Source organism: Leucoraja erinacea, chromosome 21, assembly GCF_028641065.1.
Source record: "Leucoraja erinacea ecotype New England chromosome 21, Leri_hhj_1, whole genome shotgun sequence".
Lineage (NCBI taxonomy): Eukaryota > Metazoa > Chordata > Chondrichthyes > Rajiformes > Rajidae > Leucoraja > Leucoraja erinaceus.
In genome coordinates this window covers 15,297,298-15,323,098 of record NC_073397.1, presented here as the reverse complement: position 1 = coordinate 15,323,098, position 25,801 = coordinate 15,297,298, and the positions used below count along the sequence as shown (strand labels likewise).

Genomic DNA, 25,801 nt, shown 5'->3' with positions numbered 1-25,801 from the left:
CCCAAGTTTAAAAAAAAATCAAACTCGTGGTAAGCACGTAGAATGTACGGGGCGGGTACGTCGGAGCTCGGAACGTCTCAGCAGCTCATAACGCTAACGGCAGGTACTCGGGAAACGCAGTAAGCTCAGGAAGACTCATGAAGATTTTTCAACATGTTGAAAAATGTCCACGAGAGCCCCGAATACCTACGAGTGGCTATTACCGTAACTATCCGAGTTCGAATCAGGGGAATCTCGGGAGAATTAGCTCGTACAGTGGGGCAGCCCCATTAGTTTGGCTGATTGGCGCAGACTCGGTGGGCGTAAGACCTGTTCCCGCGCTGAATCTCTAAACTAAACTCTCCATTCTCATCCATATCATGCATGTGATGCTCCACAAGACGGGGGAAACGAGCTCAAGAGTCTATCTTGTGGGAATGTGTTCAGCTTTTCATGCCCTCAGCACTTGGACATTCCAAAGCATTTCAGAGTCCACACTCTATAAAGAGAGTGGATGTGACAGGCAATTTACGCTTGGCAAAGATCGACACAGCATGCTGGAGCAACTCAGCGGTTCAGGCAACATCTCTGGAGGAAATAGATAGGTGGCTTTTCGGGCTGGAACCCTTCCTCAGACTGATTAGCGTAGGGCGGGATAGAGTGGATATGGACAGGATGTTTCCACTAGTCGGAGTCTAGGACCAGAGGGCACAGAATAGAAGGATATACCTTCACCCTCAGCCTCAGGATTAGTATAAACAGGTGTATGATGGTTGCTGCGAGCTCAGTCGTCTGAAGGGCCTGTTTCCGTGCTATGTGTCTCTACAACGTAATGTGTTGATGATTTTGGTTGTCACAATTCGAAACATTCCTCAACACCTGACTGACAGAACCTTACGTTTGGGTCTCCTACGAAAGATACTCTAGCGACAATATTGCGTTCCCGTGTAATCCCGTGCTACCTGCTCCATGGTCGGATAGTCGGCGACTAAACTGTCTCCCCCACCTGGTTTGCCAGGTGAGGAGGGGGCTGTGGACCCCTGAGCAGGACCAAAAACAAGACCTGTCAAAGGGCGGATGAGCTATTAGAGAGCCAATGGCCATCCACACTTCAGTAGAAGCTGCGATCACTGTCGTACAGAGCATTGTAAGGCACTGTGCCTGTTGATGTTTTCAACCATGATGATGATGATGATGCAAAGAGATGGACCAGGGGAGGTTTGAACCAACAACCTTGTGGCTTGAGCACGACAGGTCCACCATTGACTGTTCGGCACCATTGGTTTCAGAGCCCTTCCGAAGTATTGGTTTTGCCAGGCCAACAGAGGTCACAGCCTTGGAGGCTGTAAAGCCGTTGGCGGAAATTGGCTATAGGAATGGATCAGCCGTCTCCTGGCGGGCTGGAGATCAGAGCCCCGGAAATACTGGAACCCACTGATCAGTGCGCTAGTTGTGATGAGGTTGAGAGCGGCCGCCTCGACAGGCCTAGGTGCCACATTTTTGGGAGGGGTTCCGGGAGGGGGTTTGTCCTGATTAAAGTGGTGGGGGGCGGACCACCAGTCGTCAACACTTTGATGGTGGACCTGTACCAGTTGAGTCAAGCTGATTACTCTTGAAACGTTGCTTTTTTTTCCCTGCGTCAGGTTTCTATTTCTCAGGGGAAAAATGGATAACATTGGATAGACCAGTAATCTAAACGCCCTTAAAAAAAAAATTGAACCTTAGTTATAAAAAATAGCCATAGTCACGCAAGATTAGTCACCATCACAATGATCTTCAGTATAAGGGACGTAGTTATTTCCAAATATACATCTTTCCAACAAGTTCGGATGCAAAAGCCATGGTCTCTTTTGACTTTAGAGATACAAGAGGAAACAGGCCCTTCAGCCCACTGGGTCCGTGCCGTCCAACGATCCTCATACACTAGCACTTTCCTAAACACTAGGGACATTTTACAATTTGAACCAAAGCCCATTAACCTATAAACACATATGCATTTGAAATGTGGGAGGAAAATGATATCCGGAGAAAATCCACATGGTCACAGGGAGAACGTGCAAACTCTGTACAGACAGCACCCGTAGTCGGGATCGAACCCGGGTCTTTGGCGCTGTAAGGGAGCCGTTGCCTCTTTTAATTTTTTTTCAATTAATTAAATCTGAGGGTTCAAATGTGCTTGTTTGTTATTGAAATATCTAGGTGCTGCAACATCTGTTGCCCGAGATTAGAGGCTGGAGGTAATTACTGAATTATTTAGCTTTTTTGTCTTGCCTGATGATTGCTGACTAATTAGATCAGCTCTTTCAGGGAGCTTGCACAGGCTGATGAGACAGAGGTCGCCTGCTGTAGAAAACTGACCCTCTTCATTTCTGTTTCTCTTTAATGGCCATTTTCTGCATCAACTCCATTGACGCTCACTGTCCCCCACCCCAGGCGCATTCAGGCATTAATGAATATGCATGTCTGTGCCTCTCTCTCTGTGTCTCTCTCTGTGTACAGGAAGAAGCACGCTATTTTCCTGTAGGCAAATGTATTGTGTGATGACATCCTTCCATCCTAATCACGCAACTACTTCAAAACCCATCAACAAGTACATGCATAGGGGGCTGTACAGTGGTGCAGTGGCAGAGTTGCTGACTTACATCGCCAGAGACCCAGTTTCAATCCTGACCACGGGTGCCATCTGTGCGGGGTTTCTACGCTCTCCCTGTGGCTGCGTGGGTTTACTCCGGGTGCTCCGGATTCCTCCCACACTCCAAAGATGTACAGGTTTGTAGACAAATTATAAATATTCCCTATTGTGTGGAATAGTATTAGTGTGGAGATCGCTGGCTGGCTCGGACTCGGTGGGCCGAAGGTCCTGTTTCTGTGCTGTATCTTTAAACTAAACTCATCTAAACACAGATATTTGGAGTATGTAGGTAGACAATTAGATGCACAGCACTTAACCGTTCCATCGTTTATTATTGTGCACCTTGTGGATAGAGTAGTTAATGCCATCTTGCACTGCATTGCTATTGAAAGGAGGCCAGCCATAGCCTGCTAATGACGTTTGCTTAATTTTCCACCTTGGTAGAAAAAAAGGAATGCCAATTCAGCGGGTTAATGTTTTCAATGACACTAGTGTCATCATAGAGCTTTCTTGGTTATAATTTTAAGCACAAATATTGTGGTGCACAATTAATCAGGATACTATAAATATACCATCAAAGCTCTAGCTTATAATTTATATTTTCTTTATTATTAAAAGAACTCTGGATTGCATCATCAAAGTTAAATTCACCTGTAGAAACAAGGAACTGCAGATGTTGGTTTACAAAAAAATAAGACAAAGTGCTGGACTGACTCAGCGGTCAGACCGTATCTCTGGAGAACGTGGACAGGTGATGTTTCGGGGTGGGAGCCTTCTTCGGACCGAATCACTTCTTCTTCTTCTTGCGTATGGCGTGCACAGCCTAAAGTTGTAGGACAACTTGGTCTATTTGATCTTATTTGATTGTGCACGCCAGGTTGATTGCATTCGTTGAAACAGGACGGACCACTCCCCCACGCCCGGACTGAATCACTGAAGCAGGGGTTTTGACCCGAAATGTCGCCTATTCCTTTACTCCGGAGATGTTGCCTGACCTGCTGAGTTACTCTGGCTTTTTGTGTCTATCTTCGGTTTAAACCAGCATCTGCAGTTCCTTCACGTGTCATGACCAACGTTTAACTGCAGTACTTGATATTTACCACTTGAAGGCATTGTGGTTCAATGCAAATAAAATGCTTTGTATCTCTGAAGCACTTGGGAGAAAATGGACACATTTAACAGGGGAAAGTCAGTAGTTCCTCACAGGTCAAACACATTTCTCCAAGTGAGTGCCAGAAAATCTGTGCATGTGTGGAGGCACAGTGCCGCAGCAATAGAGCTGCTGTTTTACAGCGCCGGAGACCCGGGTACGATCCTGGGAATGGGTGCTGTCTGTATGGAGTTTATATGTTCTCCCTGTGACCACATGGGTTTTCTCTGGGTACTCCGGTTTCCTCCCACTCTCCAAGGACGTACAGGTTTGTAGGTTAATTGGATTTGGTAAAATTGTCCCTAGTGTGTAGGATAGTGCTGGTGTATGGAGTGATTGCTGGGTCGGTGCAGACTCGGTGAGCAGAAGTGCTGTATCTCTAAAGTCTAAAGTGTGTGCACTTGGAAGACCTGACCCTCCTGACAACTGTTAACATTATTTTCCAAATTAGTGAAGCATTAAATTGCAGTAATTCCATATCCTTTACAAAGGAGAATTTGCTTCAACTACTTGCAACAGTTTGAAATGTGCCAGTCAGTCTCTTCCAGCATTCATTGCTCAATGCCAGCCTCTTCTCTCTACCCCTATCTTCCTTTTTAACCTTATAAGCATTACCTGCTATGCTTCCTCCGTGGTTGTATCAGCTTAGCTATGCCACAAGTATGTTATATCCTATTTTCAGTATAAGAGAGCCTTCTGATTAGGATATCTGATTCTGAGGTACATGGGATGGGATGGGTTTAGAGGGTTATGGGCTACGAGTGGGCAGGTGGCACTAGTGTAGATGGGGCATGTTGGTCAACGTGGGCAATTCCTCCTCCTTCTGTCATGTGGTAGACTTGTAATGTCTTCTTTAAGACCTTGTTGTGACTAGCACAATGAATACACGTCCGACATCTTGTTTAATCTGCAATGACAGAAACTTCCAGAAGGTCACTTGACCTCAGTCACGAGGCACAGGTACATTTGCCAGCTTCTGCTTTTGGCCTCAAGGGGCACTGGCATTTACATTACATATTACATTACATATACATCACAAATTCCATTCTGATACATTCAATGATAGTACATTACAAATACATCACATCTCCCCCTTCACTTTAATTACATCACATCTCCCCCTTCACTTTAAGTACATTACAAATACATCACAGACTGACTCCCCCCCCCACCACCCCCACCCCCTCAATCTTTGTACACCCACAATCCTTTCCACTCGTCACTTTAATTTCATGTTTCATGTATTTTGTGTTTTATGACTGTTGGCAGATTAATTTCCTTCTTGGGATAAATAAAGTTCTATTGTATTGTATCATAAGCCTGGCAGAAGGGCCTGTTTCTACGCTGTATGACTATGAAAGATGTATGGGAACAGGTAATTTGGCCCATGCCAACTATTGATCACTTGCCCACACTGCCTCATTCTATCCTGCCCTCTTCTTGCCCTTTAGGGCCAATTTACATTTTTTTACTGAAACCAATTAACCTACAAACCTGCATGTCTTTGGGTTGTGGGAGGAAACGGAAAGCACCGTGAGAAAACCCACGCGGTCACAGGGTGAACAAGCAACAGTTCGCACTGACAGCACTCAAGGTCAGGATCAAAAAACTGGGTCTCTGGCGCTGTGAGGCAGCAGCTCTACTGCAGCGCCACTGTGCTGCCCTACTGAGTGTCATACGCAGTGGAGTTTGCACCTATCTTTAAACAGAACGCCCTCCCCACTTGTGACCTCCTGGGGTGATATCCCTTCCCTTGTTTGAGGAATGTCCCCACCCAACGCTGCCCCTCAGTGTTCAGTTGCAGAAGGACCCTAGACTGTGGCCCTCCCCAGCAGAGCCTTGGCCTTGGCTGCACCAAGCTTCAGCACGTACTCCTGAAGTGTGGAGTGGGCCAGTCGGCAACATTCCCTGACAGACATCTCGCTCTGCTGGTAGGGCACGTGTCCATGGCGGATGCTATAAGCAAACACACAATGGTCCAGAATATTGTGCTGAGGGATGCATTGAAGCTGAAGGGCAGCATCTGTGAGGACTCCACGGGGAAGGACAACGTTAAGGCTTGCCTGCCGTTACACACGTTTGGTTGAAATCTGCATTAAAACCCCCATGAACTATTTGCTTTAGGGTTTTAAATGAACAACTGCTTCACATTAGCATGTCATCAGCTTTGCAAATGTTGACCTGAACATTTTATGAATAAAATATATTTTATCAACATCGTTAAAGCAGACCATCTGGTATCAACACAGAGTTGTGATGGCAGATTGCAGCATATAAATGATCTGCCGTGTTTTCCACCACGTTTGCTTTTCAAAGAGTACTTGATTGTCGTAAACCTCTTTTGGACTTCCTGAGGTGGTGAAAGACGATAATAAATGGAACGTTTTAGTTATGTTTTGGAAATTAAGACCATTCCTGTGAATTATGGATTAAAAATTATGAAATCACAAACGGAATTGTCACCTATCCGTGTTCGCCAGAGATGCTGCCTGACCCATTGAGTTACTCCAGCACTTTATATCTTTGTATCTTTTTTTCTAAACGAGCATCTGCAGTTCCTTGTTTCTATATGAATATTATATGCTATCTACCTGGGTCTTTCTTGTATTTTTTATAACTCGCGCCAATGGTGCAATTTCACATTTAGATAAGGTTTGCTGGGGATCTCCTTGGGTAAAATTAAACCATTACTTATGACATATGGGTCCTTTAAACATAAACCACGATCAACACATTGTTTTAATGTCAAAGGAAATATTTAAGGAGTACAAATGTATTTTTCCATTAGCAGAGTCCTTGCGTATTAAATTACTCCTAACATTATATTTGGAATGAATGAATCATATGGCGAACAGCCACAAGGGACAATGGTGTGAATGATCGGTTGTACTTGAGGAATCTAGACCAAACCACCGAGAGAGCAGGTGAAGAACTACATCCATTCAGTCTGAAGTAGGGTCCCGACCTGAAGTATCACCTATCTATTTTCTCCAGAGATACTGCGTAACCCGCTGAGTTACTCCACCATTTTGTGCCTATTATTTTAGTTTAGTTTGGAGATACAGAGCGGAAACAAGCCATTCGGCCCACCGAGCCCGTGCCAACCTGCGATCCCTGCACACTAGCGCTATCTTACACGCTAAGGGCAATTTACATTGGTTTTTATTACCGAAGCCAATTAACCTACAAACCTGCACATTTTTGGAGTGGAACGAAACTGGAACTCCCGGAGAAAACCCATGCGGTCACAGGGAGAACGTACACACTCCGTACAGACAGTATCCATAGTCAGAATCGAACCCTGGTATCTGCCGCTGTAAGATAGCAATTCTACAGCTGCGCAACCGTGCTGGCCTAAACTTTCTACTATTATCTCAGATTTCCAACATGTTCTGTACTTTTGATTTTCATATTATTGTCAATCATTTTAGGAGCTTCTAGAAGAAGGCATGATGGACCGATTCAAGCGTGCACTGCTGGAAATGAACATGGATTCTGCAGAGGAGCTGCAGTCGTACATTAACAAGCTTAGCCTGGTCATTGAGCAGACCAAGCACAGGATACTGCAGGCAGAGGTGAATGTGGAGGTGGATGTTGTCGACACAAAACCAGACGTAAGTGTTTGTGGACCTTGACATCATTTTCACTTAACACAGAACCGCAGCTTGAAGTTGTGGTGATACTCCTTAGCAGGAGCTGCAAGTCTAAGAGGGGGACAGTCTGTGACAGGCTTGCAGATTGTTGTAGGTTCATCTCCACACACAGCAGAATAGAAAAATAAAATAAGTTTTGTTGTCAGTAATCAGAAAGCAGCATCAATGTCTGGGTTAGAAACGTATATACAGGCTATTTTATCTGACTGATCCGCAGAAGTATTTATGCTCCATTGTTCCCTTCCCACCAATCCATACTATTCTTTTTCCCCATGTCTGGTTATGTAACCCCCTTGAGTTTTGTTTACTGTCACGTTTACTGAGGTACAGTGAACAGCTTTTGTGTTGCGTGCTATCCAGTCAGCAGAAAGACGATAGATGATTACAATCAAGCCATCCACAGTGTGTGGATACAGGATAAAGAGAATAATGTTTAGTACAAAATAAAATCCTCTCGGTGTCCGCCTTGGACCACGCGATCTCCCGGTTTCCAAACATTTCAAATTTCTTTCCCATTCCCATACTGGCCTTTCTGTCCTGGGCCTCATCCACTGTCAGAATGTCACATGCAAATTGGAGGAACAGCAGCTCATATTTCATTTGGGCAGCTTACAACTCAGCTGGATGGACGTTCATTTCTCTAATTTTAAGTACCCCCTGCATTCGGTCTCTCCCATCCCCTTGCCCACCCTAATTGTCGTACTAGTTCCACTGGTCGCATCCTTGTATCCCTTCGTAACCACCTCTTCCCCAGCCAACAACAGGCCATTATGAGCTCCTCCCTTCCTTGGTCATCTATTGCTGGTCCTGATTTGTTCTGGCCTTTTCTTACCTCCACTTGCCTCCCCTCTACTTTCAGTCTGAAGAAGGATCCCGACCCGAAGTTCTTTATCCATGCCAGCGTGATTTACTTGTGATATCACATATATGCTCTTGATTGCTATTCATTGTTTCAGCATGTCATTTGTCGTTTCAAGATGTTGTTTTATCATTAATTTGATTGCCAGCATACTTGAGATTATGTTTAGAACAATTGTTTGGTATAGGGAAAAATTAAGCTTAATTCAAATTTGTATAAGTTGTGGTTAGGTCATATCTCAATTTTATTCTCAGATGTATGGTTTTCAGTTCATCTGTGGTTATTAGTTACTTTAGAAAGACTTTACTTTAGAGATATAGCACGGCCCACCGAGTCCACTCTGACCAGCCTTCGCCCCATATGCTAGCACTATCCTACACACACTAAGGACAATGAACCAGTTTACCTAAGCCAATTAGCGTACAAACCTGTACATCTTTGGAGTGTGGGAGGAAACCGGAGCACATGGAGAAAACCCACACTTTCACAGGGAGAACGTTCAAACTCTGTACAGATTGAATCCAGGCCTCGGTAAGCTGCTACTCTACTGCTGCCCCGGGGCGAATAAAATGGGATGAACTATAAATGGGTGTTTGATGGTTGGCATGGACTCGACGGGCCGAAGAGCCTCTTTCTATGCTGGATCGCAATGATTCTCTACGTGGCTCCCATTCCTTATTTCGCTCGGAACTCTTTCATAATGTTGATGACTTCTGCTGATTTACTCACTCCTTTCTCTGATAGAAAAATAAGAACTAGTACTTTCCTGATGGGTATAGTGTAAGACCATAACACATAGGAGCAGAATTAGGTCATTCAGCCCATCAAGTCTGCTCCATAATTCAATTAGGGCAAATCTATTTTCCTCCTCAACCCTAGGCCTTCACCCTGTAATGTTTGACACCCTTCCTAATCAAGAACATATCAATCTCTGTTTTAAATTACCTAATGACTTGGCCTCCATAGCTGTCTGTGGCAATGAATTAGGCAGATTCACCACCCTCTAGCTAAAGAAATTCCTCCTCTTCTCCATTATAAAAGTATGCCCTTTTATTCTGAAGCTGTGTCCTCTGGTCCTAGATTTTCCCACTACAAGAAACATATTTTCCACATCCACTCTGTCTAGCCTCATTGTTATTAAATATTTTTGTTCACCTTTTGCGGTGCCTCTCTCTTTATGTGCAGATCACGTCTGTTCACCATATTGCAAGTGTGGTTGAGCCAAGTCCAGGAGGTCATGATTAACTAAAATGCATGCGTTTGTTGTGCCAAGTTAGCTGATACACAATGCCAGATGTGGATGAATTCTTTATTCCTTTAATCGGAGAAGCCTCCATTGCATCAAGTTATCAAATGTTACATTTTATCACCTACCTTCCAACCAGCAATGTACCCAAACAGTGCTTTGTAAGAGGAAGATTTGAGTCCTGCCCTGCTAGACATGCAAGATCTGAGCTCTAGAGTCAAGAGTGTTTAATTGTCAAAGACACAAAGTGCTGGAATAACTCAATGGGTTAGTCAGCATCCCTGGAGAACATGTGAAGTTTCAGTTTGGGTTAAAGATCTTTATTTTTGTCTGAAGAAGGCTCCCAACTCAAAGCGTCACCTATCCATGTTCTCCACCTATCCACCTTCTTCAGAGTTTTTTATTCGGAAGAAGGGTCCCAACTCGAAACATTGCTTATCCATGTTCTCCAGGAATGCTGCCTGATCCGCGGAGTTATTCCAGCACTTTGTGCCTTTTTGCCCTGTAAACCAGCATCTGCAGTTTACATATTTCTAGTGTTTAATTGCCACAATATGTACTGACAATAGAACAGTGAAATACTCACTTACAGCAGCATAACTGGACTGTAGATGCAATACATACAGATAATATATAATAAGCAAACATTCAATAATCTAATAACCACGAATATTAGTGCAAATACATCCCAAAGCTAAGTTGATGAAGGCCGTTCAAAGTTTAAAGGCCTTTGCTCACTGTTTGTATTTGACTCTCATTTTGTGTTCAAACGTATTTGCAGGTTTCTGATCTGGATCAGGTATTGAATTGCGACCAGTCAATGGATGACTTGGAAGGAGTCAATGATCTGGAACAGCTTTTCCCTGAATATCAGAGTGATTTTGGAAAGCAAACCAATGTTGTTCAGGTAGGATTTCAACAGCTATTTATCCAGCACGAAGCTCCCTTGTGCATTATGTTCCATTTCTCACACAAAATCCAGAGCATTGGCAATCATACTTGCAAATGAAAATCATATGTGGAGAAATGTATTTTTGCAGATTAATCCATTTGTATGCTCGTGGGCTTCAGGCAAGTTGTATTTAAAGCTATCATTACCTGAGCGTCAGTCCTTAATTATGATTTTGTTGATAGTTTTAAATTAATTGTGGATTGATTAATGAAGATTAGATTACAACCTTGAATTGACTCCAATATTGAATTGACAGCACAGTGGTGCAGCTGGTAGAGCTGCTGCCTGACAACGTAACAGACCTGGATGCAATCCTGACTACAGGTGCTGTTTGTGTGGAGTTTACACCTTACTCCTTGTGAACTTGTGGGTTTCCAACTGGTGCTCTGGCTTCCTATCCACATCTCAAAGGTTTGTAGGTTAATTGGCCTCCGTCAATTGCTCCTAATATATAGGAAACAGATGTGAATGTGGAAAAACATGGAACTAGAGTGAACGGGAGGTCAATGGTCAGCGTGGACTCATTGGGACGAAGGGCCTGTATCCATGCTGTGTCCCTAAAACAAAAAACTAAGCAGGCTCATTCTGTTGTCAGACTTGGTTCTGAAGTGTAGCAGTTAATTTACAGACACAAGAACAAGAAAATAGTGGGGATAGATCTCAAATCTGCCTCGCCATTCAATATGATCATAACTGATCTGTCCCTGACTTCATCTCATCTGTCTCAGTGCCAGAGTGCCCTGAATTCCCTGATCTTTCAAAAAAATCTTTCATTCTTCTTTAAATACCCCTGAATGATCTGGCCTCCAAATCCCACTGGGTAGAGAATCTAGGACAGGCTATTTCACCATCTCTGTACAGTAGTTATTGGCACGCTCGTAAAAGGAAATAAATTAAAAACTAGCCTGTCATTCTGATATTTCAGTCAGTTTATTTAAACGTACAGCACATAGGGTCCTTTCAGTCCATTCGACCTGTACCAGCAAAAATTGTGCAATTAACTTAATTTCCCTTGCTTTTACACCTTATTTGTTTCCAGTGAGAAGTGTATATCTTTGGACTTTAGAGACACAGCGTGGTAAGAGGCACTTTAGTTTAGTTCAGAGAGATGCAGCTCAGAAACAGGTCCTTCAGCCCACTGAGTCTGTGTCGACTTGCACTATCCTACCCATGGGGGAATTTATATTTTTTACCGAAACCAATTAATCTACAAACTTGCACGTCTTTGGAGTGTGGGAAGGAGCTGGTGCGCTCAGAGAAAACCCAGGCGGTCACAAGGAGAACTCCGTACAGACAACACCCTTAGTCAGGATCGAAACTGGGTCTCTGGTGCTGTAAGGCAGTAGCTCGATCACTGTGCATCTCTGCTGCCTTAGATACTTCCCACAAAAGGCAATGAAAACAGTTAGTACAGCGATTTCTATCAGCACAAAACATAAAGTAAAAGGCATTGGGATGATTTGAGATGACATGTAACTAAGTTTACTATATTTGGGAGGAACAGGTAACTTAGGACTAACGATTTCCAAAGTGTTGTAGTGTGGAATGTTTTCTTTGTGCAAGGAACTGCAGATGCTGTTTTGCAAAAAACAAAAAAACTTTACTGAAGTAACTCAACATTTCAGGCAGCATCTCTGGAGAACATGGATCTATGTTTTCCAGAGATGCTGCCCGACCTGCTGAGTTTAGTTCAGAGATACAGCATGGAAGCAGGCCCTTCGGCCCACCCAGTCCGTGCAGACCAGCGATCCTGCCTACACTAGCACTATCCCACACAAGGGACAATTTACAATTATACTGAACCAATTAACCTACAAACTTGTGTTTAAGAAGGAACTGCAGATGCTGAAGAATCGAAGGTACACAAAAAAGCTGGAGAAACTCAGCGGGTGCAGCAGCATCTATGGAGCGAAGGAAATAGGCAAAGTTTCGGGCCGAAACCCTTCTGGTTTCGGCCCGAAACGTTGCCTATTTCCTTCGCTCCATAGATGCTGCTGCACCCGCTGAGTTTTTCCAGCTTTTTTGTGAACCTACAAACTTGTTTGTCTTTGGAGTGTGGGAGGAAACTGGAGCACCTGGAGAAATCCCACACGGTCACAGGGAGAACGTACAGGCACTGTAAGACAGCAAATCTACTCCAGTACCTCCCGCGTTACTCTGGCACTTTGTGGATTTTTTGTACGTTGGTTGATGAAGGTTGTTTGAGGTGATTAGGTGGCAGCTCCAACGTTGTGTCATGGGAAATTAAGGAGGCTGTCATATTTTTGGTCAACAATTACAAAATAACTCTTAGGATCACTAATTAGACAATCCCAAGGACAAATGGCGTTAATAATTGCATCTCATGTTGATTGAGTGACTGACTGGATTACAGGTCGAATTGTGGGTGCAGGGAATCTGGATTGATGCCAATATTATTACTCGTATCAGAAAGATCCCAGGTTATAGGCTGGAGTATCAGAAAGAAATATTTGGACTCTTTGCACATTTTAGCATGAAATTATGCATTTGTGATTCTCTTTGCTGCATATACAGAAAATGCTGCTGGATGTGGCTACACCTACGAAGAAATGAATCAGAATTGACATTTTTAAGTATGTCCTTCAACCAGTTGTGAATATCCAACATCCTAAACCATTAATAGACGCAAAAAGCTGGAGTAACTCAGCGGGACAGGCAGCATCTGTGGAGAGAAGGAATGGGTGATGTTTCGGGTCGAAGCTCTTCTTCAGACTGGTTAGGGATAAGGGAAACGAGAACTATAGATGGCGATGTGGAGAGATAAAGAACAATGAATGAAAGATATGCAAAAAAGTAATGATGATAAAGGAAACGCCATTGTAAGCTGTTTGTAGGGTGAAAATGAGAAGCTAGCGACTTGGGTGGAGGAGGGATAGGGAGAGGGGGAATGCTGGGGTTACCTGAAGTCAGAGAAATCAATATTCATACTACTGGGCTGTAAGCTGCCCAAGCGAAATATGAGATGCTGGTCCTCCAATTTGTTTTAGCCTCACCCTGACAATGGAGTAGACTGAGGACAGAAAGGCCTGTGTCGGAATGGGAAGGAGAATTAGTGTCCAGCAACCAGGAGATCAGTTGGGTTCCGGTGGACTGAGCGAAGGTGTTCAATGAAACAATCGCCCGGTCTGCGTTTGGTCTCGCCGATGTATAAGAGTCCACATCTTGAGCAACGGATACAGTAGATGAGGTTGGAGGAAGTGCCAGTGAACCTCTGCCTAACCTGAAAGGGCTGTCGGGGTCCCTGGACAGTCGAGGGAGGAGGTATAGGGACAGGTGTTACATCTTCTGAGGTTGCAGGGGAAGGTACCTGGAGAGGGGGTGGTTTGGATGGGAAGGGATGAGTTAACCAGGGAGTTGCAGAGGGAACATTCTCTGCGGAAGGCGGAAAGGGGTGGAGTTGGGAAAATGTGGCTAGTGGCGGGATCCCATTGGAGGTGGCGGGATTTTCGGGGATTAGGTGTTGTATACGAAGGCTGATGGGGTGGAAGGTGATATTTCAAGTTGAATGTGTGCAGTTTTGCATCTGCTTTCAATGATAGTGAAATGCAAGCAAATGGTATGCTGTGGCTTTAGAGATTCAGCGTGGAAGCAGGCACTTTAGTTTAATTCAGAGATGCAGCGCGGAAAAGGGTCCTTTGGCCAACTGAGTCCGCGCTGACTAGCGATCACCGCCTACACTACCACTACCCTACAAACTAGGGACAATTTACAATTTACAGAAGTCAATTAACCTACAAACCTGTACATCTTTGGCGTGTGTGAGGAAACCGGAGCACCCGGTACGTACAAACTCTTTATTGACAGCACCCGAAGTCAGGATCGAACCTGGGTCTCTGGCGCAGTACGGCAGCGACACGACCACTGCGCAACTATGCCATTAACGTGGCCTGTGTAATTAACATGGCCAATGGCTCTTCATCTCTGGCCTTTATCCACCCATCTGCCAATCAAATGCTCCATCACCTGTACCCACCTACCTATCACTTGCCTGGCATTGTCTTGCCTCCATCTCTCTTTTAGATTTCTTCCCCTCCACCCCCACCACTCCATTACAATCAGTCTGAAGAAGGATCCCAACTCAAAACATCGCCTATTTATGTCCCCCCAGAAATTCTGCCTGACTCGCTGAATTCCTCCAGCATTTAGTGTCTTTTTTTTTGTAAACCAGCATCTCTACAGTTCCTTGTGACTCCACCTATCACTTGCCAGGCTTTGTCCCTCCCCAACTCATTTTCATTTTTCTGCTCCCTACTAAAGAGTCCCAGCCCAAATCGTCACCTCTTCATGTCCTCCAAAAAGACATTTGGACAGGTACATGTACGGGAAAGGTTTGGAGGGATATGAGTCAAACCTGGGCAGGTGGAACTAGTCATAGAGTCATAACTTGCCCACACCGACCAACATGTCCCGTCTACACGAGTACCGCCTGCTTTTGCTTGTCCCATAAACCAATCCTACCTACGTACCTGTCCAAATGTTTATTAAACATTGTGATAGTACCTGCCTCAACTACTTCTTCCAGCAACTCATTTCATGTAACACCACCCTCTGTGTTTAAAAAAACAAACAAACTTGTCCCTCGGGTTTCTATTAAATCATTCCCCCCTCATCTTGTAGTGTAGAAGGCATCTTGGGCAGCATGGGCATATTGGGCCGAGTGGCCTGTTTCAATGCTGCATGGCTCTGTGACTTCGAGATGGGGCCCGGCACACTGAGTTCCTCCAGCATTTATTTTGTAAACCAGCATCTGCAGTCCATGTATCTACCCTTCAGATTTACATTTATTCACATCAGTTGCGTTAGTCTACTTGGGGATTGAGATATCTGGCTTGTGTTAAACAATGTCTTTTTAAGAATCTGTAGCAGCTTTGTGCTATTCCAAAAGTATACATTTTTAAAAAATGTGAATGATACCAATCTGTGAATTCATTAAAAGGAGATTCACAGTGCCCAATATTTGAATTTTACTTATCAACCTTTGCCTTTTTATATAGCCAATTGGACAGATGTTCAACCTTGCAGAATATCATCAGCTGCATCTGGGAAGTGAGCGCATCCGGGTCCCTGAAGTTATGTTCCAGCCATCTCTGATAGGAGAGGAACAGTCTGGCATCGCCGAAACAATACAGTATGTTCTGGACAGGTATGTCTCTTCTTTTAGGTTTTATTGAATCGATCGATTAACAGCAGAGTTGCTGCCTCACAGCAGAGTGGTGCAGGTGCTGTCTGGGATGGGTTTTGCGGCACAGTAGCACTGCGCTCCGGTAGAGTTGCTGCCAAAGACGTACACAGGCAGCATCTCCCTGGAGGAGAAGCAATGGGTGACACAAAATGCTGGAGTAAGTCAGAGGGACAGGCAGCATCTCTGGAGAGAAGCAATGGGTGACGTTTCTGGTCGAGACCCTTCTTCAGACCAGACTAGTTCAGGATAGAACTGGTGTACGGGTGATCATGGTCGGCTTGGACTCGGTGGGTCGAAGGGCCTGTTTCCACGCTGTATCACTAAAACTAAAAACCAAAACAGAATAGAAATAGGTTTTTACGTTTGGAAATTGGTCTGTTTATTTTCAACTTGTGATCAAACACCTTACATTGCGTGTGTGCCACTATCTCTGCAGTATCTCTGTTCCACTGAGTGAGATGTTATGACAAAGCCACTAGCAGGGTTTCCCTGTGAGATACGGGAATGCAGGATGTTTGGCACCAACTGTTCACATTCACCTGACAAAGGAGAGATCTGTGACCTTGCTGTGAAATCAAGATATATTGTCGTACCACTCACTGTGACCCATTTTCTGTCTAGTTCGCTTGTTTAAAGAAAGGGTGGCACAGTGGTACAGCGGCAGAGCTGCTGCCTTTGTGTGCCAGAGACCCGGTTTCGATCCTGACTGTGAATGCTGTCTGTATGGAGTGTGCACATTCTCCCTGTAACCACGTGGGTGTTCTCCGGGTGCTCCGGTTTCCTCCCACACTCCAAAGACGTACAGGTTTGTAGGTTGAAGATAGGCACAAAGTGCTGGAGTAATCAGCGGGTCAAGCAGCCTCTCTGGCGAAAAAGGGTGGGTGACGTTTCGGGTGAGACTGAAGAAAGGATCCGACCCACAACGTCACCCACCCATTTCTCCAGAAATGCTGCCTGGTCCGCTGAGTTACTCCAGCCCTCTGTGCCTATCTTCAGTGTAAATCAACATCTGCAGTTCCTTCCTACACTGATTTGTAGGTTAATTGGCTTCAGTAAAAATTGTTAAAAATAGTCCCTAGTGTGCAGGATAGGGTTCGCTGGTTGGTGCATACATGGTGGACCAAAAGGCTCATTGACGCACTGCATTGTTAAACTAAGCAGAGACGGGTGATGAGTGCGTGGGTCTTGGTGTGAGATAGGACACAAAAACGCCATCATCTTTACAATCTTTTTAAAGAACTAAGAATAGTTGTGCCAGAATAGTAGCAGAAACAGGGTCATGCTTTTCTCTGAGTTAATCCCGTGCAGCCGGCATGTCCTATATACCTGTCCATGGAGGCTGTGCTGTCGTCATCTCCAAGGACAACATTATCCAATTTCTACTCCTATCCTGAGATTCCTGATCTTAGTCCTTTAGCAAAAATGATAGGAAGAAAGATGGCAATTTTTGTCAGACCAAGTCCCATACAATGCTGAGAACTATATTCTCCATTCTCTATCCTCCCCTTTGCTCCACCTATTGTAGTGTCATAGTCATGCAGTGTGAAAACAGGTCTTTCGGCCCAGTCTGCCTACCCTGGCCCATCTACACTAGCCCCATCTGCCAGTGTAAAAGCTTCAAAAGGTCCATACTGTTGGGATGTGTCACAGCTTGGTTTGGGAACAGCTCTGCCCCAGAAATTGCAAAGAGTTGTCGATGTAGCCCAGTCCGTCACACAGACCAAACCTCCCACCAGTGACTCCATCTACACTCCACATCGAAAAAGCAGCTAGTATAATCAAAGACCTCACATTCGGGTAATTTCTTCATCTCTTCCTGCTCCTGTCCGGCAGAATGTACAGAAGCCTGGAAGCATGCACCTACAGTCATAGGAACAGGTTCTTCCCCTCTATTATGAGGCTTTTAAACGGCCCATCCATGAGCTAGGGTACTGTGCGGTTCACCTCTACTTCCTGAGGTCTATGGAAAGGGTCCACTGTAATGCTGAAGACTATATTCTGGCCTCTGTATCTCCCCCATTGCTCTACCCATTGTACTTGAATGTTGACATGATTGTATTTGTGTAGAGTATTATCTGATCTGACTGGATAATATGTAAAGCAAACCTTTTCTCTGTACTTCAGTGCCGGTGACAATAATAAACCTAAGCCTACACTTCAAACCTGGCTTTTACACTGGTATTATACTGGCCTTCTCTATTTGGATAAAGAAGTGGCTATTCTGAACTAAAGAACTAGCAAAGCAAAAAGATCATTGGTGCCTTGGGCTAGATGGTGGCTGATGAGTTTTCTTTTTCGTGGCACTGTTTGTTTAATTGCACGAGGAACCAGCTATAGAGCAGCATAATGGTGCCCACCTCAATACAATAATGATTGAGTCTGAAAGTAAGCAGACTTAAAATACTTGGCTGAAAATACATTTATTTTGAGGCTGATCCAGAAGGATATCCATTCCACAACCCAAAACTTGGCAATCATGTTTTAAACATCTGTTCACCCGTACTCATTCATCTTGTACGAGGATGGAATTATGATTGTAAGTAGAATAGAAATATTAGCTTTCGTGCATTAAGTTTTATCTGACATGGGTGAACAAAGTGGCTTATGTTGATTAGTTTGGAGATACAGCGTGGAAACAGGCCCATTGGGTCTGCCGCCAACCAATGATCAACCGTACACTAGTTCTATCCTACACACTTGGGACTATTTACAGAAGCCAATCAACCTAAAAACCTGTACGTCTTTGGAAAGTGTGAGGAAACTGGAACACCCGGAGAGAACCCATGCGGTCACAAGGAGAACATGCAAACTCCATACAGACAGCACCCGTAGTCGGGATTGACCCTGGGTTTCTGGTGCTGTTAGGCAGCAACTCTACCGCCAATTAGAGTTATTTAACATTGCACTGTAAAATTGCCACAGTGATTGCAAGCTTTATTTCAACAGATTCCCTTTATCCTGTATCTGTACACTGTGGATGGCTCGATTGTAATCATGTATAATCTTTTCGCTGACTGGATAGCATGCAACAAAAAAAGCTTTTCACAGCACCTTGGTTCAGGTGACAACAATAAACTAAACTAAACGTGTCTTTTGCCTGTCAGTTTGAATCTGTCCATCTGCTAATGGAAACAGCTTCTAACATCTAAATCTAAACTTACCACAACCCTGTGCAGCTCTGTCTAATCTCTTGGTGCTGCTCCTTGAGATGGCAGAGTGCAAGGTAAACAAACCCTAGCTGTGAGTCAACCTCAGAATAACCTTGGGAGGAAGTCATTGGGAAAACCATTGCCAACGTATCCATCGCTTGTACAAAACATGGCATGCCCATGGGCGAATGAGTTGAAGATTGAAAGCTGCAACAGAAAGCTGTAAAAAAATAGATTAATGAGTTCATAAGTTATAGGACGAGAATTAGGCAATTTGGCCATCAAGTCTTACTCTGTCATTTAGTCATGGTTGATCGATCTTTCCCTCGCAACCCCATTCTCCTGCCTTCTCCCCATAATCCCTGACATCGTTACTAATCAAGAATTTCTCAATCTCTGCCTTAACAATATCCACTGACTTGGCCTCAACAGCTGTCTATGGCAATGAATTCCACAGATTCCCCACCCTTTGACTTAACAAAATTCCTCATCTAAACGTACGTCCATTTATTCTGAGGGTATGGCATCGGGTCTTCGATTCTCCCTCTAAAGGAAACATCCTCTCCACATCTACTCTATCCAGGCCTTTTATTATTCCGTAAGTTTCAACAAGATTCCCCCCTCAATTTTCTAAACTCCAGCGAGTACAGGCCCAGTGCCATTAAACGTTCATCATATGCCAACCCAACCATTCTTGTAAACTTCTGAATCCTCTCCAATGCCAGCGTATCCTTCCTCGGATATGGGGCCAGAAATTGCTCTCAATAAATCTGCTTTAATTCTGCTTTAATAGATACACAAAGCAACAACAAGACGAACTTGTACAAAATGTATTCCTTACTGGCGGAAACATTCTATATCCTGGGATGAAGACGCGGATGGAGAGGGAGCTTCTTGCCATGAGGCCATTTCGGTCGTCGTTCCAGGTACTACGACAGCAAAGCTGTGTTAAGTTGGATGTGTTGGATGGATGGCAAGGAAGAGGCAGTAATGACAAATGTGGAAATCAAAGTTGATCTACCCTCTGACCCACTGTTGACCAACGTTTGGGGCAATGGATGCTTTTTAGTTTAGTTTAGAGATACAGCGCGGAAACAGGGCTTTCAACCCAACGTGTCCGTGCCGTTCAGCGGTCCCTGCACGCTAGCACTATCCCACACACACTAGGGACAATTCTGTATACTGGAGCTCCTGGAGAAAAACCACGCAGGTCACAGGGAGAACGCACAAACTCTGTACAGACAGCACCAGTAGTCAGGATCAAACCCAGATCTCTGGCGCTGTAAGGCAGCAGCTTTACCACTGTGCCACCATGCGGACCAATCTCTGGAAACAAAATTCATGAAAGTGACACGATATCACCATGAATTAGTGGTCACGTATTTACCTTTCTCCTTTAAGTAATTTCTCCTAATTTGTATAGAATTGTATATATTGATATGGGCCCTTGTATTTTTCAGGTGGCCCTTGCTTCCAATCCTGTTCTAGATGCCTGGTTTGGTGCAAGAGACTGGGCTATTGAGCACATCGATCAAGCTGAGGGCTGGATCACACTGGCAGACTATGAAGAGAAGGGGGGAGAGTACTTGAGTGAACACGCTGCTTCTAATGTTTATGTACCGATGAACCTTACAAAACCAGTGCTATTGCACTGACAAGTTAAAGGATTTGAAGACATTCAGTTCTGACCTGGCTTTTGCATAAAATGAGAGACATATATTTTAAATTGAAGCCAACTTAAGTGTATTGCAAGTTAAATACACGGCTCGATGTTCTTTTTATATGAGAGACATTTATTTTCTGCTGTAAAGACTGGACGAACTGCATTACAGAATTTAAAAATTGAGATTATATTGTTCTTCAGGCTATGTATTACTTGTGCATCAATATCTACTCAGAAATATGAGGTATTGTCTATCATGACTGAGTGCTACTCATGAGGCTCGCTGAGAAGGGATGTAGTTTGAAAGTGATAAGAAAAATGAAGGTAGACAAAATTGCTGGAGAAACTCAGCGGGTGCGGCAGCATCTATGGAGCGAAGGAAATAGGCAACGTTTCGGGCCGAAACCCTTCTTCAGTCATTGAAGCATTTTCTTGTTTCTTTATATCCCTTCCTATAAGTGGAACTTGACCTTGTCACTGTGGATAAAACATAGTATGACCCTCAATCTACACTCTGGGGTGATACACTTTCTAATGATGTGACACCCGAGGCAAAAGCAAGTTGGTGTTTAATTTCTTGCAAAACTTATGATTTTGTTCAACAATAGTATTGATTACTTTTCTCTTCATTTTGTACGGAGGGTGTTGGTTCTGAAGGTCCACGATGCAGGTAGTGCAGTTTCCATTAAAAAAAAAAAGGGAATGATTAAGCTTCATTTGTCGACTCGAAAGTCGTACTATGGCTTTTTTTTAAATTTGCCCCCTGTTCTAAACATTATCATTTATTCTTGCAAACTGTCGCTAAAAGAGGTAGAATTTATTAACCTGCAACGGCAGCATCATGGGTGCAAACAATGTTTCCATTCAGCAATAATGGTGAATATTGCAAGCCCCAAATATTTATGGCTGTTTATTTCATGCATTAAAAACAGATTGCACTTAGAATATTAGATGAAAAATAAGAAAGATGTTGGAGCTGCCTTTGTTATGTTTCGTACTGTCAAATGCTTGTTATTACCCAAGAGAAACCTATCATACGGTTGAAAGAATCTGTAAACATCTTGCGGAGAGCTTCAGAGCGATTAGGCAGACATCCAAGTCTCATCTTCTGTTGAGTTTGGAAGAACGAGAGATGATCACAAGGAAACATCCAACGTGAGGGGGCTTGAGGGAGAGATGCAGAGTTGGTGTTTCCCCTGGATGGGATACGTATGTAGATGCTGGGGGTAACAGTCTGAAGATAAGGTCATGACCATTCTGGACAGAGCTGAGAAGAGATGTTTTCATCCACAACTTGGTGAATCTTTGAAATGCACCATGAGCTTCTAAGACAAGACCTTCTAAACTGAGAAAACTACCAACTGAGCTGCAAGTTAAATTAATTTATCTATCGGCACGTTAAATTTGTTCCATTCATTGAAAAATAAGAAAGTGTAAAAATATGAAGGAAACAGGAACAAAAGAAACATATGGTAGAATAATTCGGGCCCCCGGGGGGGAAAAGGTTGAGAAGCTTGACTTTTATGTCAGAGTTATTGGCAATCTTGCAGGCTGACTACATTTGAAATCCAAGCTCTTGTCATAACAAATACATCAAAAAGCACAGGGCTTTGGCGAGAGAGTAAAATAAGAGAATAGAAGAGGCTCTTGGGAGTGAATACTGTCAATTTGTAAAATATATACTTCTGACGCCGGCTGAACCTAGCTGGAGGTTCATCTGCAAAGTATTGCATCTGCACAGCACAATTATTTGTGTTACGAGGCATTCTTGGCTCTCAAGTAGTGCCGCACAATAGATTAGCGGTAGAGTTGCTGCTTATAGCACCATAGACCCGGCTTTGATCCTGACTATAGGTGTTGTGACCACATGGGTTTTCTCCAGGTGCTCTGGTTTCCTCCCACACTCCAAAGACGTGCAGGCTTGTAGGTTCATTGGCTTTGGTAAAATTGTAAATTGTCCCTAATGTGTAGGATGGTGCTCGTGTACGGGGTGTTGATTGGTCGGCATGGACTCGGTGGGCAGAAGGGCCTGTTTCTGTGCTGTATCTCTAAAGTCTAAGGCTTGTGTACTTGAGTCGCATTCTAGAGACACACCCAAAATGTAGAAATAAGGAACTGCTGATGCTAGTTTACAAAAAAAAGACACAAAATACTGGAGTAACTCAACTAGTCAGGCAGTATTGTTGGCGAACATGGATAGGTGACTTTTCGGGTTAGGACTATTATTCAGACTCAGAATCTGAAGAAGGTTCCCAAACCGAATCTTCACCTATCCATGTTCTCCAGAGATGTTGCCCGACTGTTTAGTGCATTGCAGATCTGGCCCTTCAGCCCACCAGTGATCAGCCCGTACTCTAACACTATCCTACACACTAGGGACAATTTACAATTTTACTGTAGACAATTAACCTCCAATCCTGGACGTCTATGGGGTGTGGGAGGAAACCAGAGCACCTGGAGAAAACCCACGTGGTCACAGGGAGAATGTACAAACTAAGTACAGACAGCAACCATAGTTGGGATTGAACCCGGGTCTCTAGCGCTGTAATGCGGCAACTACCGCTGCGCCACTGTGCTGCCCACACTGTGACCCGCTGAATCACTCCAGTACTTTGTGTCTTCTGAGCTTCTAGGTGGTCTATGATGCACTGGTGGTAGAGGGTGTGAATGGTTAGGGTGCCAAAAATGACTCTGAAAGGACTGTTCTATGACTGATGAATATGCCTTGAAAGAAAATTCAGGAATTAGCAGAAAATCCCTTGCTGATTTGCTTTGTCCATTTCCCATTTGTTTTAGGCGGTAGCAGCGATATAATCATTCGGTGACACAAGATAACTGATACTTTCCAAAGCCGCTAATGTCTACTCCAGTCAGTGGAAAACATTCCATGAAAGAGATGCTGGTTTTGCAGATTATGTAAACCTGGGAAATAAAACCAAACCAATACAAGTTATTCAGAAAGGAGTTTCCTTCAAATGGAAGAAACTGAGCGCAGGTTCCAGCTTCCGCTGTGAGTCATCTGGAGTAAGGTAACAGCCAGCTGTATGTATAGACCCAGCTTGTTTCAGCTGGTGCAGTAATATAGCTGCATCTTTCGATCTTACTGATGCCTGAGTATTGCCAAAAAAAAAAAAATTAGCCAGCTTTTTTACTCTTTTCTCCTGACAATTAACCCGCCCTGACAACTCTGGTGAATTATTTCCCTTCCTCTTCTCCACACAATAGAAAGATTTGTGTTGGTAGGAAAGTACTAGACGTGCAAGGAACTTCAGATGCTGGTTTACAAAAAAAAAAATGCGAAGTGCTGGAGTAACTCAGTGGGTCACGTTGCATCTCTGGAGAACATGGGTGTTGTTTCGGGACAGAGCCCTTCTCGGGCAGTTTGTCCCACAATGTTTGTGCTGAACCTAAGATAAACTAATCCCTTCTCCCTGCACATGATGCATGTCACTCTGTTTCCTGCATATCCATGTGCCTCTCTTAAACGCCATCTGTTTCTGCCACCACCCACTGTGTACAAATAATCTTGTCCCGCATATCACCTTTAAACTATGACCCCCTCTAGCCTTTGACATTTGACATAGGAAAAAGGTTCTGAATGTACTGTTTCTATACCTCTCATAATTTTATAAATTTCTATCAGATGTCCCCTCAACCTCCAGCGCACCAGAGAAGGCAATCCAGGTCTGTCCAATATTTCCCTGTAGCTAATACTACTGAAATCAGCCATCAGTCTGCTAATTTACTGAATAGTGAAAGGCCTGGATAGAGTGCATGTGGAGAAGATGTTTCCACTAGTGCGAGAGTCTAGGACCAGAGGTTACAGCCTCCGAATAAAAGGACGTATCTTTAGAAAGGAGATGAGGATTTGTTTTTAAATCAATGGGTGGTGAATCTGGAATTCATTGCCACAGATGGCTGTGGAGGCCGATGCAATGGATATTTTTAAGGCTGAGATTCGCAGATTAGTACGGGGGTTGTGGGGAGAAGGGCAGGAGAATGGGGTTGAGAGGGAAAAGTAGAGCAACCATGATTGAATGGCTTGATGGACAAAATAGCCTAATTCTGTTCCTAACTGGAATTGAAGAATCTCCGCATCCTTTCCAAAGCCAACACATCATTTTATTGATGGGGTGACTAGAACTGCATGCAATACTCCAAATGTAGCCTAACCAAAGTCTTATGACTATATCGTGACTTTCTAACTCAATGCCCCACCTGATGATGGTATACACACCATATGCCTTATTTACTTGTGATATGCTGCCTTTGGATTACTACTCAAGATAACCAAAGGCACAAAAAAATAGTTTACCAGGAATAATTCCCTGCTCTTAGTATCATTGGGAAGGCAACGCGTGGGTTTTACGCTAAGGGTTGATGGAGTTTTAAATTTGATCCTGAAGATGTCATCTGCCATGCGTCGGTACTCCTGAAGTACTTCTAGGATTTGACAATTATTGCTGATGTGACCCGGCAGCTTTCACCAGCACCTGTGGTGTGGTGAGGGAAGGGAAAGAGGAACAGATTTATAGCGTCAAGCACATCAGGTAGGCAGATGGACATGGAGAGAAGAGAGAAAAGCAGGTTGAAAGGCATTTTTTTAAAAATTGCTGCAGCGTGGAAGCAGGCTTTTGGCCCACCCAGTACGTGCCGACCGGCGATGCTCGCACACTAACACTGCCCTACACACACTAGGGACAATGTACAATTACACCAAGCCAATTAACCTACAAACTTGTACGTCTTGTGGGAAGCAAACAGGAGATCCCGGAGAAAACCCATGCCTGTCACGGGGAGAATGTAAAAACTCCATACAGACAGTGCCCATAGTCAGGATTGAACCCAGGTCTCTTGCACTGCAAGGCAGCAACTCTACCGCTGAGTCACGTGCTGTCGAACCTCTGACATCATTATCCCACTGAGAATGCAAACTAAATTTTGAACTCAAAATAATTATTTTATTATTTATTAGTTGTAATCAAGAGATAGTAACTAGAATCTAACAACGTGGAAACGCCCCCTTTGGTCCAACTAGCCCACTCTGGCCAACATGTCCCATCTACACTAGTCCTACTTGCCGGTGTTTGGCCCATCTATCTATACTATTACTAAAACTCTCATCTTAACTACTTCCAGTTTGCGCTTTTTTAAATTTGCGTAAAAACGTAACCTATATCGCTAGGATTTTTTGCCACCTTACTCACCGTTCTCCTCTGCTCCAAGCTTACCAAGTTTTGTTCCGATCAGTGAAATATTAGAAAAGTTATGAAGGTTTAACAAATTGAGAGATCAGCAGATTGGTCTTCTCGCCT

The 25,801-nt window shown here is 43.9% G+C and overlaps 1 protein-coding gene across 1 annotated transcript in view; it reads left to right on the top strand.

The window, feature by feature from the left end:
- The window catches only part of actr5 (actin related protein 5), a 30,198-nt gene extending 9,508 nt beyond the window's left edge, over nt 1-20,690 (top strand). The window contains exons 5-9 of the mRNA XM_055652182.1: nt 7,193-7,375; nt 10,301-10,426; nt 15,487-15,635; nt 19,617-19,749; nt 20,284-20,690. Coding sequence (XP_055508157.1) covers nt 7,193-7,375; nt 10,301-10,426; nt 15,487-15,635; nt 19,617-19,749; nt 20,284-20,478 — 786 coding nt within the window. The 3' untranslated portion in view covers nt 20,479-20,690. The remainder of the gene's footprint in view (nt 1-7,192; nt 7,376-10,300; nt 10,427-15,486; nt 15,636-19,616; nt 19,750-20,283) is intronic.
- Nucleotides 20,691-25,801: the final 5,111 nt, after the last annotated feature.